This window comes from Podarcis pityusensis, assembly GCF_964106645.2.
Source record: "Podarcis pityusensis genome assembly, chromosome: 10".
NCBI classification, from domain to species: Eukaryota; Metazoa; Chordata; class Lepidosauria; order Squamata; family Lacertidae; genus Podarcis; species Podarcis pityusensis.
Genome location: NC_138035.1, coordinates 19575153 through 19596087, shown reverse-complemented (window position 1 = coordinate 19596087; position 20935 = coordinate 19575153). Strand labels below are relative to the sequence as shown.

At 40.1% G+C, this 20935-nt stretch overlaps 1 protein-coding gene across 13 annotated transcripts in view; it reads left to right on the top strand.

The window, feature by feature from the left end:
* The window catches only part of ERC1 (ELKS/RAB6-interacting/CAST family member 1), a 161261-nt gene that overhangs the window by 6657 nt on the left and 133669 nt on the right, over nt 1–20935 (top strand). For all 13 annotated transcript variants that reach the window (XM_080971582.1, XM_080971589.1, XM_080971577.1 and 10 more), the window contains exons 2-3: nt 1493–2312; nt 16726–17142. In XM_080971582.1, the coding sequence (XP_080827708.1) occupies nt 1644–2312; nt 16726–17142 (1086 nt within the window). In that variant the 5' untranslated portion in view covers nt 1493–1643. The remainder of the gene's footprint in view (nt 1–1492; nt 2313–16725; nt 17143–20935) is intronic.

Sequence of the window (20935 nt, the reverse complement as noted above, 5' to 3'; positions counted from 1 at the left end):
TTTCAACAAATGTCAGACATAATTCTTCACAGAAAAATAACTGATTTTGATGGTGGAAAGGGTCAGTATAGAGACCCTTGTCATCCAATTCTAGCATACCACTCATCCATATCTTGTCTGCCAAAATCCATTTACCAACATAATTGTCCCTTTGCAGTCAGAGCATACCCTGTGACTCCTAGCTCTTTCTAAGCTAAACCACTTTCCCATGTCCTGTTCTTGGGATAGGAAGATCTCCAACCCATGAGCTGAATCAGGCCTACCAGCCCTCTCTATTTGGTTTGTGAGGTGTTTTAAGTGAGGCCACCCCATCAGGTGTCGGGCAGGTAAAGACATGGCTGGGCCGAAGTGGATTTGCAGTCACTACTGGTTAACTCATCAAGGGCACCAGCACAACACATTGGAAGCCCAAACAATCAGGGATTGCATAGCTCAGTGTGACCCATAGTTATCAAACTTAATTCACTGGGGGGTGCCCTACCTGCACTCCCAAACCCCCTTGCATCCCAAACTTATTTCCCCTACATCCTATTTGCCTAAATGTCTGTCACCCATGTCTGCTTCTTAAGCAACTACCACCCATTCCACACCCTTCTCTGCCTGTCAGACAGACTGCACACCCCACACCTTTTTACCCTGGCTGCTAATTTAAGGGAGAGGCTAATGTCAAAGAATGCACTTGCAACTATTGGTAGCTCAGCCCTTTTCCCTTTTAAGAGCATTGCTTCCTTGCCTTGATTATGTTGTAATGACCAGTGTGGTAGGTGTGACTGCATTGGGAACCCCAGGGAATCTATTAAGATTCTGGGCATTATGTTTTATAGACCTGCTGAAGAGTAAGTCCATCCCACTTGTTATACTAGATTTCCCTTCAACTAGCAGGGATAATGTTAACCTTTTTGCCTATGACTGTTCATGGGCTCCTTTAGGCAGGAGGGCAGGTTATAAATTTAAAATAAATAAAAACTGTAGTAAGGAAAGGGCATAGTTGGTATACCAATAAGCATTCCTTGCCACCAGAAGGATCTAGGAGTACCCCCAAACTATGCACCTGTTTCTTTGAAGAAACATGTGCAGTTCTGTCCAGAACTGGTGAACCAGCAGACCTGGGAGCTGCTCACCCATCGATTCTCTCCTTCACCAGGATTCAGTCTGTTTGTTGGTCCTCATCCAGCTCACCATTGCATTCAGGTCACAATCTCTCCTGAGGCATGACATGGTGCCCCAATTCTCCTAATGACCACTCCCGGAAGTTTCATATAGATATTAAAGAGCACTTGGAATAAGATGGTGCCCTGTAACATTCCACCACACAACTGCAAAGGGGCAAACACATAATTTGAAGCCTGAACATATTGTTGAGCATGAACAGAAAGGGCAATCAGAAGTACCAGAGAGACATTTTTCCATTTGCATGTTTAAATCTTCACAGAAAATAAGGAACCAACACTTGTTATAGAATGGAAACTGAATATCTTTCTTTCTCTTACAGATGATGATCAGCTCCAAGAAACTATGTATTCAGAAATGAAAACTTGTACCTACTATAAACAGTGATCGGCCTTAAGTAGACTAGAAACTATAGTCAAGAAACTTCAGAGGAACTCGTCCTTACCTGGTTACCTTGTATCATAAATTCAATCATGTATGGAAGTGCTCGGTCAGTTGGTAAAATTGAGCCAAGTAGCCAGAGTCCTGGGCGTTCACCAAGGCTGCCACGATCGCCACGGCTGGGCCATCGTCGAACCAACAGCACAGGTGGCAGTTCTGGAAGTAGTACTGGGGGTGGCAGTGGCAAAACTCTTTCTATGGAAAATATCCAATCCTTAAATGCTGCCTATGCCACTTCGGGCCCTATGTACCTAAGTGACCATGAGAACGTGGGTGCAGACACGCCTAAAAGCACCATGACTCTTGGACGATCTGGGGGGCGTCTGCCTTACGGTGTTAGGATGACTGCTATGGGCAGCAGCCCCAACATTGCCAGTAGTGGGGTTGCCAGTGATACTATAGCATTTGGAGAGCATCATCTTCCTCCTGTCAGCATGGCATCCACAGTGCCTCATTCACTGCGCCAGGCGAGGGACAACACTATAATGGACCTGCAGACGCAGCTCAAGGAAGTGTTGCGGGAAAATGATTTACTACGCAAGGATGTAGAGGTGAAAGAAAGTAAACTTAGCTCCTCCATGAACAGTATCAAGACGTTCTGGAGTCCTGAACTCAAGAAGGAAAGAGCCCTGAGGAAAGATGAGGCATCCAAAATAACTATTTGGAAAGAACAGTATCGAGTTGTACAGGAAGAAAACCAGGTTAGTAATCTAAAGAGAATTCTGCAAGGGGAGGGTAGATACAATTGTTTTAATGAATGTTTTTCAGAGAATTTCCCTTGGCAGTCTTGAACTTGAGACAAATTATTCTATTGATCTAGAGTCAGTATATTCAGTTCCAAGTAGCACCATGGAACATGGAAAAGTGATTTTCCTGTTTCAGATTTTGTATCCACATTGCAGCTATGTTAACAGGCATGTCCAGAGTCCGTCTTGGGGGCCTAATCTGGGCCGACGGTCTCAACAACTTCAACCTCATAAAAAAAAAGCCCAGCAACTTCAGTCCTTAAAAAAGCTCAACAACTGTGGTTGGCTCTTTGGTCGGCCCTCATCTGGCCCTCTTTGAAAAAAGCTTGGACACCGCTGGCATAAGAGAACAGTGAAGTGGGGGGAGAGCATCCAGTCCTTTCCCATCAGTTCACTATTCCAGCTCAATCCAGTATAATTCTAGGATTCTTTGCGAGTGTTCTCTGTAAGGAAGTGAGCAGAAGATTTATATCTTTGTAACGTGGAAATTGTTGGATGTATTGGGTACCAGGAATAGTTAGACACTTACTCAGCAAATATTCCTGGAAGTTTGTCAAACTGTTGTGTGACATATGGTTGAATATTTAGACTCTAGATTTTAAGACTTATAAAATTATAAACAGTATGGAAAAACTGAAGAGAAACTATTCCCTTTCTCGCTGCATTTCAATTTGGTTAAATCCACTTGAATCCAGTGGCAGTAGATCCAACACATATCTAATGAAGTATTTCTTCATAATACACAATTTGGTTATAAAATTTGTTGCCGCAGGGTATATTTTTTAATACTAAGATCTACATCTTGCAAATACTCCTTGCATGTTGTTAAGATGTGTAGGGGACAGTTGATGAAAGACTTCCTTTGAAAGATAGTCGGAGTTTCTTTTGACAAGGTCAAGGTCTTAAAATATTTTCAGAATAAAGCCTAAATTCATATTCAGTTAAATATATTTGTTTATGTAACCAAAGCAATTACCTTTCAAGTATCCTTCATGCACACAGGCTAGAAATACTCTTGGTGGTTTTCTACCAGGTGTAGATTGGAAATTTCTCCCTACTCTCACCTTTTATGTCAGCCTTCTGGGGTTTGTTGAAAGGTACCAGTGGCCCATTTCCCTGGCTGCTCCTCTGCATTCAAAAGCTTGTTACTAGAAGTGTACCCAACCTCACATGTCCCTACAATGAATGGAAGATCCACCTCCCCTAATTCCACGTGGTTAAAATAAAAACTACTTTATATGAAAATTTGAAATCTGCTAAACATAATGGGTGATCCTTGCTTCCTCACAAGTGCCTTTGAAATTGTTATTTAAGATTTTCTAACTTAGTGTGAGGTTTTTTGTTTCTTTTTTATGCTATCTTTTCCCTCATGCCCATCCTTTATTTGAATTAATCTTTTGATTTTGAATCTAGGATTATTGTATACTTTTGACAACCAATTATTTGACAACCAAATAATTTTTCATACTACATTATTCAAAACAGACAAGTTGTGGTAGCTGCCCCCTGCCTGGCTAAAAATTAATCTGCAAGTGTTGGAGTTCTTGTCTGACAGGAGCTAGTGTTAATCGAGAGGATTGTGGCAGACCAGTTAGTCAGTCTCCACAATTGTTTGTCAAGAACCTAGGAGTAAGTGGTGTATTAAGGAAGGAGAGAGTGAATATAAACTGCAGGATTGTGTCTAGTTTCTTCATGTATTTCCAAACTATGCATTCAGTATATCTGAAGAAGAGTACATGCACATGAAAGCTTATACCCAGAACAAACTTAGTTGGTCTCTAAGGTGCTACTGAACAATTTTTTAACTTATTAATTTATTTTGTATGCATCAGAATTCTCTAGTTCACAGTTCAGATAAGGAAAGTACAGGGTGATATGCATTGTTGAGAACCAGTACGGTATAGTGGTTAGAGTGTCAGACTAGGACCGGAAAATCTAGTTTTCAAATCCTCTCTCATCCATGTAGCTCACTGGGTGACCGTTGGCCGGTTATACCCTCTCAGCTTAACCTACCTCACAAGGTTGTTGTGGGGGTTATATGAGGAGGCGGCAAACCATGTAAACCACTTGAGCTCCTTGGAGAAAATGCAATAAATTAATATATAATGTTAGTCATACTTGGATTAGATCCATTAAAGCCAATGGACTTAAGTGCATTGATTTCAGTGGGTCTGCTCTAAGTATGACTTAGTTTGATATAACTCATAATACATGGATAAAGGGCAAAATCTAAAAGAATTATTTTACATTGTAAAAGGACTGTCCCTAGAATTAGTGAACATTTTGTGGTTGATTAGAATTTTGGCTGTGAAAGGCCAACATTTTTTTCAAATACTACTTTGGAATCTGTCTGAAATGTCACCTCTTGAAATCTAAATACTGTAGTAATTGGAATAAATAGGATGCTTTGGAACTTTGAAAGTGAATATTACTTTAAAAAATAGAATTGTCGCGGAGAAGGCCTTTGACAATATCTCCTGGAAATTTATGATGGGAAATTTAAAAGAGATGGGAGTGGGACGGGGTTTTGAAAATGGGATTGAGGCGATATATTCAGAACAGAAAGCTAAACTGATAGTTAATAATGTGGTTACGGAAGAGTTTAAAATTGAAAAAGGGACACGACAAGGTTGCCCTATTTCCCCTTTGTTATTTATTTCGGTTCTGGAAGTGCTATTGAACATGATTAGAAGGGATCAGTTGGTGGAAGGAATCCAGGTCGGCCAGAAACAATATAAATTAAAAGCTTTTGCAGATGACCTGGTTTTGACCTTGCAGAAGCCAGAGCCCAGCACGAAAAGAGTATTACAACTGATTAATGACTTTGGTCGGGTGGCTGGATTTAAATTAAATAAACAGAAAACTAAGGTTTTGGGGAAAAACTTGACTAATACAGAGTCAGAACGGTTTCAGAATGAGATGGAACTTAATGTGGTGAAAAAAGTGAAATACCTAGGGGTAAACATAACAGCAAAAAATCTAGGTCTATTTAAGGACAATTATGAAAAATGTTGGACAGAAATTAAGAGAGACCTAGATAGTTGGACAAAATTGAAACTTTCTTTGTTAGGCCGAATTGCTGCTATCAAGATGAATGTATTGCCAAGGATGTTGTTCCTATTTCAAACACTTCAGGTTTTGGACAAAACGGAGTGCTTTCAGAAGTGGCAGAGAGACATTTCCAAGTTTGTCTGGCAGGGCAAAAAGCCCAGAATTAAGTTTAAGATATTAACCGATGCAAAACAAAGAGGGGGCTTTGCCCTGCCAGACTTAAAGTTGTATTACGAAGCCGCAGCGTTTTGCTGGCTAAAAGACTGGCTACTTCTTGAAGACACTGATGTGTTGGATTTGGAAGGGTTTAACAATACCTTTGGATGGCATGCATATCTATGGTATGATAAGGTTAAAGCAAACAAGGCCTTTAAGAACCATATTGTCAGAAAATCATTGTTCAATGTCTGGTCAAAATATAAAGACTTGCTGGAAAATAAAACACCAAGGTGGCTTTCACCTTTGGAAGCCAAGGCCCGAAAAAGACCCAATATGGAGGCTAAATGGCCAAAATATTGGGAAATACTAGAAAAGGATGGAGACAAATGGAAATTGCAGAGTCTAGAGAAAATGAAAGACAAAGTGCGAGATTGGTTACATTACGCTCAGATCAAAGAAGTTTTTAAAAATGATAAGAAATTAGGGTTCCAGGTGGAGAAATCGAAACTAGAAACAGAATTGTTAGAACCAAAGATTAAGGTACTTTCAAGGATGTATAACTTGCTGTTGAAATGGAATACACAAGACGAAACGGTTAAATCGGCTATGATAAGGTGGGCACAGGACATTGGGCATAATATCATGTTTGAGGACTGGGAGAGGTTGTGGAATAATGGACTGAAATTTACTGCATGTAACGCCCTGAAAGAAAATGTAATGAAAATGATTTATAGATGGTATATGACCCCAGTCAAACTTGCTAAAATTTACCACCTGTCTGATAATAAGTGTTGGAAATGCAAAGAGTGCGAGGGAACGTTCTTCCACCTCTGGTGGACTTGCCCTAAAGTGAAGGCGTTCTGGGAAATGATCTATAATGAACTGAAAAAGGTATTTAAATATACCTTCACTAAGAAACCAGAGGCTTTCCTTTTGGGTATTGTCGGCCAAGGGGTGGCAAAGAAGGACCAGACATTTTTTATGTATGCAACAACAGCAGCAAGGATACTCCTCGCAAAACATTGGAAAACCCAAGATCTACCCACACTGGAAGAATGGCAGATACAACTGATAGACTACATGGAACTGGCTGAAATGACCGGCAGAATCCGTGACCTGGGAGAAGAGAGGATTGAGGAGGACTGGAAGAAATTTAAGAACTATTTACAAAAGTATTGTAATTTGAGTGAATGCTAAATAAGATGCTAGACTAAAACAACTGAGCACCACTAAATTTAGAAGCTTTTTAAGAAAATAAGTAAGACTGTGAAAATTTAGCTCCTTTTGAGAATTATATGATTGTGAAATATAGAAGGGATATAAGAATTTAAATAAGATGATAAATTGCTGACAAAATGTTTCAACGATGAAAATGGGAGCGGGAGGTGTGAGGAAGTCCAAAGAAAATGTGAAAATATGTTAAGATCAATGTTACATTGTTTATTATGTCTATTTTTATTGTAAAATTTAATAAATTGCTTTAAAAAAATAAAAAATAAAAAATAGAATTGTCTTTGCATGTAAACATGTGATTGGTTTGTGGGTTTGTTTGTTTTTTGTTTGTTTGTTGGATCACTGAAAATGTTTCTTACTTAATGAGAGGTGGGGGTATGCTGGCTTTCCTATATCCTATTTCTGTCATTCCTTACACCCATTCTAATTATTCATTTAAGTAAACTGCTAGAGCTTTATTTTCTGAGCCCACTATAATTACTACTATAATGGTAGGACGGTAGAACTGTAGTCCAAAAAATAAATGGCACTATTTAAAAGCAATGTGGAATATGTAATGAGATACACAAACCAGGCACGCTAATTAGTCCACCTCTAATTAACTTGTTTTATGCCATCTATATCAGTTGTCCGTTTGTATCCTTTAGAGTAAATCTGATCAACCTAAATTTTATTATAAACAGATTTTTCCACCTAGGGCTTTGGACTAGGGATTTCTTTGAACTAAGTTGCGAACACATTTCAGCCTATCAGTTAATCTGATAATTTAAAAAATATATCTTCAAGGCTTTTGGATAATATCTTGGCAGAAATTCAAGGACTAACTGAAGGACACATTCCAGATCTTAACTGGTTACTATACTTTTTTCCTCTTAGATGTGCAAGGTTTGTGACTTTCTCAGTTCCAAACATGAGTGTACCAACAATATAAACAAAAGTGAATATTCAGGGTCATTTTAAATATGAGTTCAACCAGCTGATGGGCTGTGGGATCTGGGATGATGGGAGCCATAGCTCCAGGAATATCCCTATCCTAGAACCTTAGCAGGAACCTTGCCTTAGGACTTCATGCACAAGCACACAACACAACTCTGTTGCGATTGCTTTGTAGAATTTGCAGTGTGCAGACAGGTCTGTACCCTGAGTTCCTAGACCCTGCTTGCATAATAGCTCATTTTTTATTGTGAAAGGTATCTTAATCCATAGTTTCAAAGTTATGGGGTTCCTTTCACACCCTGTTTATTTAGGAAAATGGAATAACTGTGATTGGACTAAACAAACTTTGGGGTTACTTTCAACTCCACAGCTATGTAATTCTATGGATGAAGCATGTAAAGTGAGTACATTGAGGAGGGAGGAAATAGTTTCTGATGGGGAAGGTCGTTTCGTAAAGCCGTAACTCTACAGAACCACCACCTGGCTCATGAGTGGCCTCCATGGAATACCCCTTTCTGAATACCCCTTTCTGAACTTCAGAATACCCCTTTCTGAACAGCTGCAGCCCAAGGCTTTAATTAGGTTGGCTGGTGTAGGGTAAAGACTCCATGGAGCCACAATTTGATTTGCATGCAGTTTACATTGACTGTTTTGGGGAGCTAAGAACACCCCTTTGTGGACAGCAGCATGAGAGCCCCAAGTGTTCCCTATTCTCCACTTCATCAGCATTTATAGTCAAAATAATGCAATTACTCATCATTAATAGAAACACTGCTTTCTGATAGCACTGGGATCCCGCTAGTAACATTCAAAATTAGCTCTCAAGGGTCAGTTCCAGGGATTGGAAAGCACTTGCTGGATGCAGGCTGCAGCTGGATTTCATCTAACCTTCTGGATCTCCTTCTTTGGGCTGGCCCAAAACATTTTGCTGCTTAACATGAAGAACAAGACGGCACCTCCACTATTCCATGGAAAAAAGCCAACCCTACTGATGGTTGAATCTTACTTCAGCACTGGCATTATGAAAAGTGAACCTGAGGACAGTTGGCTTCCTTCAGGCCACAGAGCAGGCTGTATGGCATAGAGAGCTATGTTCTCCAGCACCTCACAGCTGCCTCCTTTTCCTCAGTATCTGCTGCCTGAGGCAGCCACCTCTGCCAAGTGGTAGGGGCAGTCCTGCTTTCCATCCCTCCATTATTTAGCAGAGAACATCTGAGACGGGAACAGACTTTAATGTTGTGCAAACTGTTGCACCTCCTTCCTCTACAAGAAGAGAGGGGAAATGTAAGCAGAGAGGTAGACGTTTATTTGCAAATACACAATACATCATGTGTGGTTTTTGCAACTGCAAACATGCAGTTTATGGGATGCAGTTAAATTTTAAAGCTTGAGGCTTTGAAAGCAGGACTTTGCATTTCAACTGTACATTGAAGTTGTTTACATTCTCCTGGGATTACTGAGTAGTTCTTGTTTTTTCTGTCACAACAGATAAAAGTGTGTTGGAAAGCTTTTAAAAGTCTGTGGAGAAACTAGTTGAAATTCGAGTGGAATTACTTTGAATTAAATATTTGCTTCTGTTTCCATTGGATATAGCTTTGTGCATCTGTTAAGGGTCTGTATGTGGGTCTGGCCCCACCTACTATTAGCCCTCTGCCCAAAAATATTTCCACGCCCATGTCCTTGGTGTGTGGACTCTGCCACCCACCCCTGCAAACTGAACTGTCTGCTGCTCATGCAGCAAGGTAGCTTTTCCTCTTGTTGTTGACTGACTTGTCTTTACTGATTAAATTGGCAAATGATCAATTATCCAGGCACATAGATTCAGTCTTTGCACTCAGAATGTCAGTTTGATTTCATTAATGAACAGTGCACTGATATACTAAATGGTCTGGCTATATTAGAAGATTCAATTACCAGGGGTCCACAAGTTTTAGTTTTCTTAAAAGGTAAAGGGACCCCTGACCGTTAGGTCCAGTCGCGGACGACTCTGGGGTTGCGGCGCTCATCTCGCTTTACTGGCCGAGGGAGCCAGCGTACAGCTTCCGGGTCATGTGGCCAGCATGACTAAGCCGCTTCTGGCGAACCAGAGCAGCGCATGGAAATGCCATTTACTTTTCTTAAGAGGTAGCTATTACCAGCCTTTTCCTAAGTCATTTGCATGTGACAGGCCTTGTTCTGCTTCTACCTTCTGTAAATTCCCAATGTGAAATGAAACAAGAGAAGGTCCCTTTCTTTGAGTTCTCTGACACAGAGGGATAAATAGGTACTGTACTTGTTTCACTCTTAGGAGCCTTTGCCGTAAGCCAGAAATGACATAATTCCTTTTTGTTTCTTCTCCGTGCCCCAGTGTTCATTGGAGGCATTGTGAGTTCTTGGCAACTTATAGAGAGCTCATGAAAAAGATCAGTAATACCATACAAGTTCCCCTGAATGTCAGCTAGCCTGAAAGTAACAGTCTTCCTCTGGTTTATATTGGCCAGTTGAAAGCAACTGAAAACAAGAATGGAAAATTGTTTCCTGCAGAATACCAACAAGGTGTTTGTTACATACTTTAGTTATGCAGTCTGCCACTAGTACCTTCTAGCAGAATGCAATTGACACCCTCTGGTTCCATTAGGAGTAGGGCAACTCAGTTGTTCTTGAATCTTGGATTATTTGTGCCCTGAATAATATTGAGAGGCATCACCTGCAAATCTTTTGCAGATTTTATTTCTCTGTTGTCTAAAATACTGCGCACACGAGTATTGCTCAGATCTGTGCTGTGGGGTACTGTAGAACTGTAAAGAAGTACAGTAATAAACTTCTTAGGTAACCTTATACAGCTGAAGTGGACTCTAGCCAAGAAAACATATGGTAAATTGCTGTTCCAGTTAGGAGACCTAACAAAGAAATAGATAATGGCCAATCCTGCCCTGTGTTAATGTCTCTCTCAGAAGTACAGTCATACCTCGGGTTACAGACACTTCAGGTTGCGTTTTTTCAGGTTACGGACGTGCCGAAACCTGGAAGTACCGGAACGGGATACTTCCGGGTTTCAGCGGTCATGCATGTGCAGAAGCACTAAATTGCAACCCGCGCATGTGCAGACGCAGCGCTGCGGGTTGCAAACGTGCCTCCCGCATGGATCATGTTCGCAACCCGAGCATCCAGTGTATATTGTTACAAGGGTTGTGCGCTACACACAATCTCTGCTGAGCAGTAGCAAGATTCCAAAACATTACACCCAAATAATGTCCCTCTTTGGTCCGCTCATAACTTCATTGAGCTTGGATCCAAAGCAGCAGTCAGTCATGGCCCCCAGCCTCTCAATGCAGCCTCCTCAGCCAGCATTGCATGGCATCTGCCCTTCAGCCCTGCACATGGAGCCTTTCCCACTTCCTGCTTCTCCTTCCTAGAAAACCCTTTGCCAAGCATCTCTTCCCCTTCTGACTACTCACCCGTCTTCTCCTTGCTATTCCAAGCCTAGTTTTAAGAGGTGATAATTTTCCTGTAACCTACGGCATTGCTCAGCATAACCTTGGCAACCTCCATTGGCACAGACTCAAGGATTTCCATGTGATGAGCCACCAACACCTTTCATCATGCTTAACGGCTTCTATCCCAGGTGAGGCTCTGGCCTAGAAAGGAAGCTTAGCCTGTATTATTCCAGTGGCCTGGCATCTTCCCTTCAGTAGTCCAAAAATTGTCTACATCCTACCCTTTCATTAATTTATAACATTCACCAACTCTAGCAGTTACAGGTGCCCTCTGTTACCACAGATCTGTAACAGTATTATAGTAGAGGGTGAAAAGTAGGGCATTTAGCCATAGAAGTTAGATTCAGGAATTTTATAACATTATAAAATTATAAAAGGTGTTAAAATAAGAAAATATCTCTTGATACAAGCATACATTTTTCAAGTGAATTTTTCCCATCTTTGTAACAGAATAGTTCAATAGACCACTACATTTGTTTTCCTCACAGTTCTCATTTATTCTTTTATCAGTATTTAGTCTTTCACACTTCAAGCTAGCAGTTGAAACATTAGAAGTTGAAGTGTTCAGACTTCAGCAGTGGCTGGAAAGCTTGGAGATTAAAGGAGGGGGGGAAATACAAATCCACCTCAGCCTTGCATGCCCTCTCTGTCCCTTTTGGTTTTAGTCTGGAATCCCAGCTACCTTATATTTAGAAAAGATAAGATAATTTGTTCCACCCCCAAACACTCCTTCAGAGTTCCCCCATCAGTATCTTTAGAACTTGATCTCATCACCTGCCATGAGGCTCATTCACTTGAGCCAGAGAAGACAAACGGGATGCTGACCAGAACAAGGAAGGACAGAATCTGTGGCATCCTTGGTAGCTCTTGTGGGCTACATTTTCTTGTTTCTAAAGTGTAAAAACCTACTACAACAGCAGGCTAACATGGTTGTCATTTAGCAAATTACTTCTGTTTCCTTAATTCATTTAATATTTGTTTGTTATTCTTACTATTTCTAAGCACCATTCTTATTTTTCTGTGTAATTGTGGACCCAGGTGGTCAATACTGGACTAGAAATACTACCAATTTATCGATTTATTTGTGTTCTTTTTGATGCAAGGACCAAGTTGTTATCTCTCCCCCCACCCCACCCCAATGGTGCTGTCCTCCTTCAATCTCTTGAAAGGAATAGCCTACAATTTTTTTAAGTAATAATGCAAGTAAAAGGGATTTGTTAGATACGAAGTCTTTCAATCTTTTATGACTCTGATTAGTTTTCAGATCATGAACATCTGATTACACTTAATTTAATATGTAAGGCACCCCCCCCCCCCCGGCTTATCAGTGGTGATTTGACAAGTTCCATGCTGTGTCTTCATCTGGCATCTGTACCAGCAGACGGTCTTGTCAACATAATGCTACAAAGTGTCCATATGTTAGCATATTGGTAATCTCCTCAGGTGTACTCAGTCATAGATTTCCCTCCTCAGATACTGCTGATTAGCATTTTGTCAAAGTTCCATGTTTGTCATTGAACTGTTGTTTGCCATCACTTTCCTTTATAGAGACTAGCCTGGATAAAAATAGATTTAAAAATATGATTTTTAACCTTTTGTTTTGGATTTTTAAAACATCAATTATATTATCTTTCAAACTAGCCTTCATTTTAAAATGAAATATAAATGTACTACAATATAAATGTTTTAAAGTCTTCTCTCAGTCCCTTAAAACTGAATTGATGACATCTTATCAAACAAAGTTAAAGCATGTTTTCCAGGCAAGTAAATGAACCAGAAGTAAATATTTGGTGACTTTTGACATCAGGCATTCTTAATATGACAAGAGATCATAAGTTGTACAAAGGCATGGTCAGAACTTGTGGACATTTACTGGAGCTGAATGTTGGGGGAGATTCAGGATAGATAAAAGAAAGTACTTCTTCATACAGTGCATAGTTAGACTATGGAATTGGCTCCTATAGAAGGAAGCAATAGCCACCAACCTGGATGGCTTTAAAAGAGGATTAGACAAATTCATGAAGAACAGCCATGGTGGCTATGCTCTGCCTTGACAGCTGGAGGCAGTAATGCTTCTGAATACCAGTTGCTGGGAATTGCAGATGGGCAGAGTGCTGTTGTGCTCATCTCCAGCTTGCAGGCTTCCTACAGGCCTCTGGTGAGACTAGGATGCTGGACCAGTTGCACCTTTGGCTTGATCCAGCAGGGTCCTGCATTCTTAGAAAATGAAGGCAGCCCTGTTTAGGGAAGCTTTTAATGTTTGATGTATTAGAGTATTTTAATATATATTTTTGGAAGCCGCCCAGAGTGGCTGGGGAAGCCCAGCCAGATGGGCGAGGTATAAATAAATTATTATTATTATTATTATTATTATTATTATTATTATTATTATTTATTATTATTTATTATAAAAGTTTCACAAATACATTGGACTCAAATAATCATAACTTCTAGAGCCAGTCCACTTGATGCAATCATTTAAGCAGCAATTATTTTAAGCACATTTGGTGGAATTGGCCCCAAATAAAGTTGATAAATCAGATTATCACTTCATGAACCTCATGAACTATACATCCTTCTCAAATTGTAAGGAATATAATACCAGAAATACATTATTTTGTAAGCAATTTCTGCTGCTTTAACATCAGTTATCCACAGCACCAACACACATGTTGGACCATTGCCTAGTAGATACATTTAAAACAATTTCTGTTCGTTTCATTTCGTATGAATGCCCTATGAAAGGATATAAGTTTGTACATTTTTATTTATCTCTTTGGGAAGACAATTCCAACCATTTTTCTAATAGTTATTGGGGAAATTTTTGTACTTACCTGATTTTTGCAATATAGTTCTCAGCTAAAAATACAAAAATGTCTTTTTAAAATCCACATATTATAGAGTTAAACATGTTCATAAATGGTATTAATATTTATTAAATTTATTACCCACCCTTCACCAGCAGGTCCCCAAGCAGGTTACATCAATTTAAAATTCAGAATTAAAAACAATTAAAACAAATTATTCACAGGAATAGGGTTATGCAAATATGGGGGACCTGCTTCCTGCCTTGCAGGCCTTTTCCACCTGACCTAGGAGGACAGGGCCCTGACTGACTGCAGCTGCAAAAGCTGAGGCGGCCAGTGACTATCTTGGCTGTGAGAACCTGCTTTAACTTATGTGTTTTTCAATACAGGGACTTTGTTGTTTTTAAACTGAAAGGTGTGGGATTTGCCCAATCACAGTGGTTCAAGGTAGGGTTGTGCCTCTGAAGACAGTTTGGAAACTTCAGCTGGTGCAAATTTGTTGGCTGGGCTTCTCACTGGGGCATTTGTAGTTTTATGTTGCGAACCACCCTGTAATCTTCACATGAAGGGCAGTATACAAATTTAGTAAATAAAATAAAAATAAATAGAACAAGTTGCCTTTGCTTCCTCTTTCCTGCATCCTGTAGTTACACTCTGTGGGATGTATAGTGATTGTATTTTCTATTCATGCACTGACGTGTATGCCCTTAAACCAAATTGAGTCATTTTCCTGAGCCTTACAGAATTGACAAATGTACTAGTAGCAGGCTACTTATATGCAGAATTTTTAATCCCTTTCCTTTTCTGCTGCCTTTGAGATAATTCAGCACAAGAACTTCTTTAAATGTAAGTTGATTTGTGGGATTGCCAGATAGATTAAATCCTATTAAAATCATAGCTTTGCTTCTAAATGAAGCTTTCAAACACTACAGAAATAGCTCTTGTATTTCCATACAAATAACAGGTCTGATGTCCCAGAGCAATTATAAAGTTAGAATGGCAATATGTGTTGGAGTTGGCACGTTCTACATCAGCAAGGTCCTGTTGGACACCTGACATTAGCTCATTTGCTAGCTTTTCTGAGTGGGTGGAAACAGATTGTCAGCAGGGAATCCCTTTGGACAGACAGGTCTTTGCTTCCAATGTGCATTAAGCAGATTCTATTTTTTGAGAATGCAAACTGTTTTTAAGAGCAGATTAGCTAGATATTTTTAAAAGAAACTGAAGACTTTTTAGTGTTTCTACTTCATTGTAGTATGCTTTAGGCATCACCCTTCCTCTTCTACCCCAAATGCTATTTAAAAAGAAAAAAATGGCTGTTCCTGCTTAACCAGCTTTACAGGTACACTTTTGACATGTTGGCTTCCATACAAGCCCATTTTTTCAGTCATGAGTATTCATTGCTGTTCTGCTGCTTGTTTTCTATCTATACCAATGGGTTAAATTTGGTGGAATGTGTCCATTTTCATGCATTTTGTTTTCTGAGAAAATAATATGGATGTCTTGCACAAGGGTGAGATTTACTTGAAAGGCTGCAATCCTAAGCCTTATTAAATTCAATAGGACTTTCTTCTGAGTAGATATTTTTAGGATTGCAGTGTAAGGCTTGCACAAGGGCTCCTGCTTACTTTTTTTTTTTTAATTAAAAGCCCAATATGTGTGAAGGCTGGAGTCAGATTCAGGTCAGAATGAAGAGGCAGAGGCGGAGGCAGTTGTCAGTGAAGTTAGCTGTTTATTCAACGAAATAGTATGCAACTCAGAATACTTCCCAAGCAGCTCTTGCCACCATAGAGCAGTTGCCAGGACTGAGGGTTTTCCCTCCCTCTGCACTGTTCTAAGTCTCCACCCCTAGATGTTGCACAAGCCGTCTCAAACTATACCTACGCATCTCTGGTCACTGTTCTGTTCTCATTATCCTGTGCATTCTTGGAGATCGGAGGGGAGGGGAGCTAGTCACAGTAGGAGAGGGAGACTCCCAGGATTCTTCAGCAAGCTCTGCCGGATCTCTTTGCTCACTAAACCCTGCTGCCCCTTCAGCATCTGACACCTCTCCACAATCTTCTCCCTCTGACTTCTCTGTGTTCCACCACCTATCTTCTGGCTCTGAGCTGTCCTCTTCTGGGGTTTCCCTTCGGGGTTCCCCAGGTGGTACCTACCACCACTCTTCTTCATTCAGCCAGACCCTGACAATTTGTGTACTGTGATGAGGCTCCAAAGTAATCCAGTAGGGAGAGTGGATGGTTGGGTACAGCTGCCTGAAGGCATCATAGGCAGATTGAACAGCAGTGTCCAACTCTTGCTTGCCCATTTCTCCTGCTCTGGAGCAAAAAAGGTCTACAAGCAGAATTATTTTTTGGGTGTGTTGGCCCTGTGGTCTTACCTTCTTCTTCCCAATCCCCCTTTTCTTTTCTTTTGTTATGTCTTTGTTAGACTTCTCTATTCTACAAGCTCAGAGTAGATTAGTGTAATTTCCCCCAATGCATTGCTCAGGTTGCTGAAGATTTAGAAAGGTGCTTTCATACAAAAAACATGGGATTAAATGTTGTTTTTTTCTTTGTTTTATTAGCCTGTCTTTTCATCATATTTCAGTGTTTGGGGAATCAATATGTTTGCTATGCAAAAGAGTTGGGCCCCTCATGTTGTTAATTTCTTTACAGTTCCATTTTTAACATAGTGAATTCATGGATTTGGGTTTCTTATTTCCAGCATATGCAGATGACAATCCAAGCTCTTCAGGATGAGCTTAGGATCCAGAGGGACCTGAACCAGCTTTTCCAGCAAGACAGCAGCAGTCGATCCAGTGAGCACTTTGTGACAGAGCTTACAGAGGAGAACTTCCACCGGCTTCATGCAGAACATGAGCGCCAGGCCAAGGAACTTTTCTTGCTCCGCAAAACCTTGGAAGAAATGGAGCTGCGCATTGAGACGCAAAAGCAGACCTTAAATGCTCGTGATGAGTCCATCAAAAAGTTGTTGGAAATGTTGCAGAGCAAGGGGCTGTCAGCAAAAGCAACAGAGGAGGATCATGAGCGGACTAGACGGTTGGCCGAGGCAGAAATGCATGTGCACCACTTGGAAACCTTGTTGGAGCAGAAGGAAAAGGAGAACAATTTGCTAAGGGAGGTGAGTTGGGATTCACCCATAGAGAATCTGTTCCTAACCTTATTACTTGCAGTTCAGACTTCTCTCTTGTCAATCCTTGTTTACTTGCAATAATTAGCTCTTAATAGTTTTGATTTTAATTAATTTCTATTACATTAATTTTTATTTTTTAGAAAAATATTTTTATTAAAGATTTTATTTGATTACAAAAGTACAAATATAGTCTCTGTTTCCAGATCATAAAGTCCTTTCTGCAGATTAGTTCTATTTGATGTGAAATGTTGATGTATACAGTATAAGGTTGCAGCGAAGGAGAGATGGGAAGGGCCTATTTAATTAAAAAGGATAAAAAAGGAAGAACAACAGACAATTTAAAATATTATGAAAATACACGGTAACATAAAAAATATTGCATTAATGCAAGGTTACTAATATATATATCAATTTCAGTTCATTTTCCTTCTGACACACCCTCCCTCTCAGCCTCCTGGTTCTCACCTGAGGGTCCAAACTCTCAGCTCACCCACAAAAGTCTCACAACTAGAAGAGTTACTGGAAACAGTGGGCATCACCTAGTCTCTTACTCTAGACTTGCTTTTTCTGGGCAGTCCCAAGGTGGATGCTAATTCCTCAGGCTGCTCACAGTTGTGTCCCATTCATGTGCACACTCTACACCCAATTCCAGGTGCAGCAGATTTATTGAGTGTCCCTGGGGTTCCAGTGGGTGGGAAAAGAGCCCCCCTCCACTCACAACCCTTTCTTCACCCTATTTTCTATCCTACCTCTCCAGGTGCTTTACTTCTCCATGGCAGGGCTTGCTAGTTCACTTTCCATCCTTGGCATAAGCTGTGTCATTAAAAAGTATAATGGTTTTGGATGTTCCTTATGCCCCTCTGTTAAAGCATATAGTACAATTGATGGTGCTGTATAAAATGTATAGAAACTGGCAATTACTTAATTGCACATTTGCTTTCTGTGTATGTTAGGGGTGGCTGAGCTGTGACCCTCCAGAAGTTTTTGGATTCCCATTTCCCATCAGCCCCAGTCAATATGGCCAGTGGTTGGGAATGATAGGAGTTGTAGTCTAGCTACACATAATTCCATAATTATTTCTGGCAGTAATATAAAAATAGTAAAGCTCCTTCCACAACAGCTAGAAAGCTAACATTTGAAATGTTGGGCTTTGGAGATCCACACACTTTTAGAACTGGACTTCTGGAGAATAGATTTGTAATAGCACCCAAGAGCAATAAGTCTTAAATTGAGATCAGAGATACATGGTTGGAACCTGGCCTTCATGTACCTTACAATCCTCTGATGGGGGAAGGAGAATCACCAGTGGCAGCCAGGAACTTGTGCTTGCAAGCTGTATTTATTCTCTCTCTGTGTGTAAATACTACTTGTGCAACCATCTGAGGATGCTGCTATATATTAGTCCTGTGTGTTTGTGTGTAGTTTCATTAGAAAGCTGTAAATGAGCATCTACCTGTGTATAGAAGAATAAGGAGAAATCTTGGCAGCAGTAATGGATGGTTGCTCTGCCATTTCCATGGAAACAGCCACTTTGCTATGAAGGTTATTTGAAGAAATCATTTGCTGCCTTGGTTGCATAGTCCAAAACACACTATTTAAAGTGAAGAAGTATTGCACTTTATAGTATTGTATTCTTTATAATTTTTGATGTAAATAATTCATAAAGTAATAGCTAAATGTAGCTGAATAACTTTGGGTGATAAGCACTCCTGCTAAACAAAGAAGCGTAATATCGACTAGACAGTCACTGCCAGAAAGTAAGGTAGAAAGTGATGTGTGTGGTCTGGTGAAGGAATAAAGGACTAGGTTGATACACTAGTGTTCACACGTTCAGATTCAACTGAAAATTGAGCACAATAGAAAGTTTTTTTCATCCTAATATTTGTTAAACATAACTGTTGTTGTGTCCTATGATGCTCAGAGCTCCGCTACATGCGTGCAAATTTTAGGTAGCTTGGTGAGGAAATTTCAAGTAGGGTCTTTTGAGCAGCTATTGAAGGGTGGGTGGTAGGGACAATATATGAAGAAGGGCACGTCATATTAGCAGAATGCAAGCACCTTGAATTAGATCCAGTAAACAGGTGGTCAGTACAACTGTCACAAAACCAAGCGGATGTTTCCTTGTTGCCTTGTGTGTCTGAACAGCTGAGCTTCCATGACAGAAGTTCTGAACACTTTTCAAGGGCAGCACAGGCATTAATTGAATCTGCGGAAAACAATTATCAGTATATTAATGACACCACATTAGTAACAATTTTGGAAGCTCCAAATAAATATTGAACTTATTGTAGTAAGTTTTCTCTTCCAGTTAACTCTTCTTTTTTGGGGGGGGGGTGAGGGGAAGATACTTTGGTACAATCATCGTTAAGTCCAAAGAGCATCAGGTTTGTCTTTCCTGCACACGTATTCAGTGTCCTGAAGATGGTGGTGTATTTCCTACAGCCTCCCACCTTGTTGCTGTTGTTATAGAGGAATAATGTTTGACCTTGCTTAAGGCAAATGCAGGTTTAGTGGGAAACTATCCTGTAGAATATGATTAGAAATGCCCTCCAAATATTTTAATGATTACTTTTATAATAAGGATCTATTTAATTTTACTGGCTCTTCTTTGTTGCTTGAAATTATTTTAGAAGCTGTTCTTCTCAGGACAATTAATTATACTTTTAATTAGAGCTTTAATTATGGCTTAGCTCCTTCAGTGTGAAGTCTTTTATCAAATTACAGGATTTTAATCTAGATTTTCTTTGTTCTGCAGTGCACATAGAAACCTTTGGGTTAGCTAGAAGTTCCTTACACATGGAATTTTGCAGCCTGAAAACAGAGCCTATTAATTATATGGTAGATACCAAAGCCTTCCATTTTTTATTCTTCTTCAAGTTCGACATTATTGCTGCTTCCTTTACTCTGATTAATAAATACAGTACACATCATGAACTCCTATTTGCTCACATTCAACCAAGCTTACTGAAATGGGATGAGGACTGTCGCGAATTCCTCGCGGCGCTTTTTAGCGAAACGCTCAGAGTCCCAGGTTTCTTTTCAGTGCAGTCTTTTTAATGTGAGCTATATACAAGTATTTACAAAAACAGTCCATACAGCGTACCTGCTCCTTAAGGCAAACAAATACTCTCCACCACAGCATCACCACACCACAGCACAACCACACCACAACCACTGTTGAACAGGCTTTCCTTTTAAAACAGGTGATAGCCAATCACATTCCTGCTGAGGCACTCTGACCCAGCACTTCACAGAGTATTGCATCAGCCTGTTGAAGCCTGCAGACTTACTCATCATCCTGCAAATCCCAACAAGGACATCTCAGTATTTGTTTATATGTATTTGAAATCTGTAGAAATTTTGTATTGATAACCATTGTTAGATTGCCACATAAGAAAGAAGGGACATCATGGAACTTCAATGCTTGTTCCAAGAATTTAAAAAGGAGACAGGGCTTTCTGAAATAAGGGGCATCATTAAATTGCTGCCCCTCTCTCCCTTAAAATAAGCTGTTATTTAGTCTCTTCAAGCTACCTGCAAATTGCTAAACTGAAATACTGTAATACTTGGAATTGAAATGCTGCAGCTGGAGGAGGAGAGGACAGAGGGTGAAGAAAGAGCTGTGAGTGGAGGGGGGGGTCTTTTTCCCATCCTTTGGACACTCTGGGAAACCCCCTGAGTTTGTTGGACCCTCCCTGAGGCTGAGAGGGAGGGTGTGCCAGAAGGAAAATGAACAGATATTGATTTATATCTGCATTAGTAACTTTGTATTATTATAACA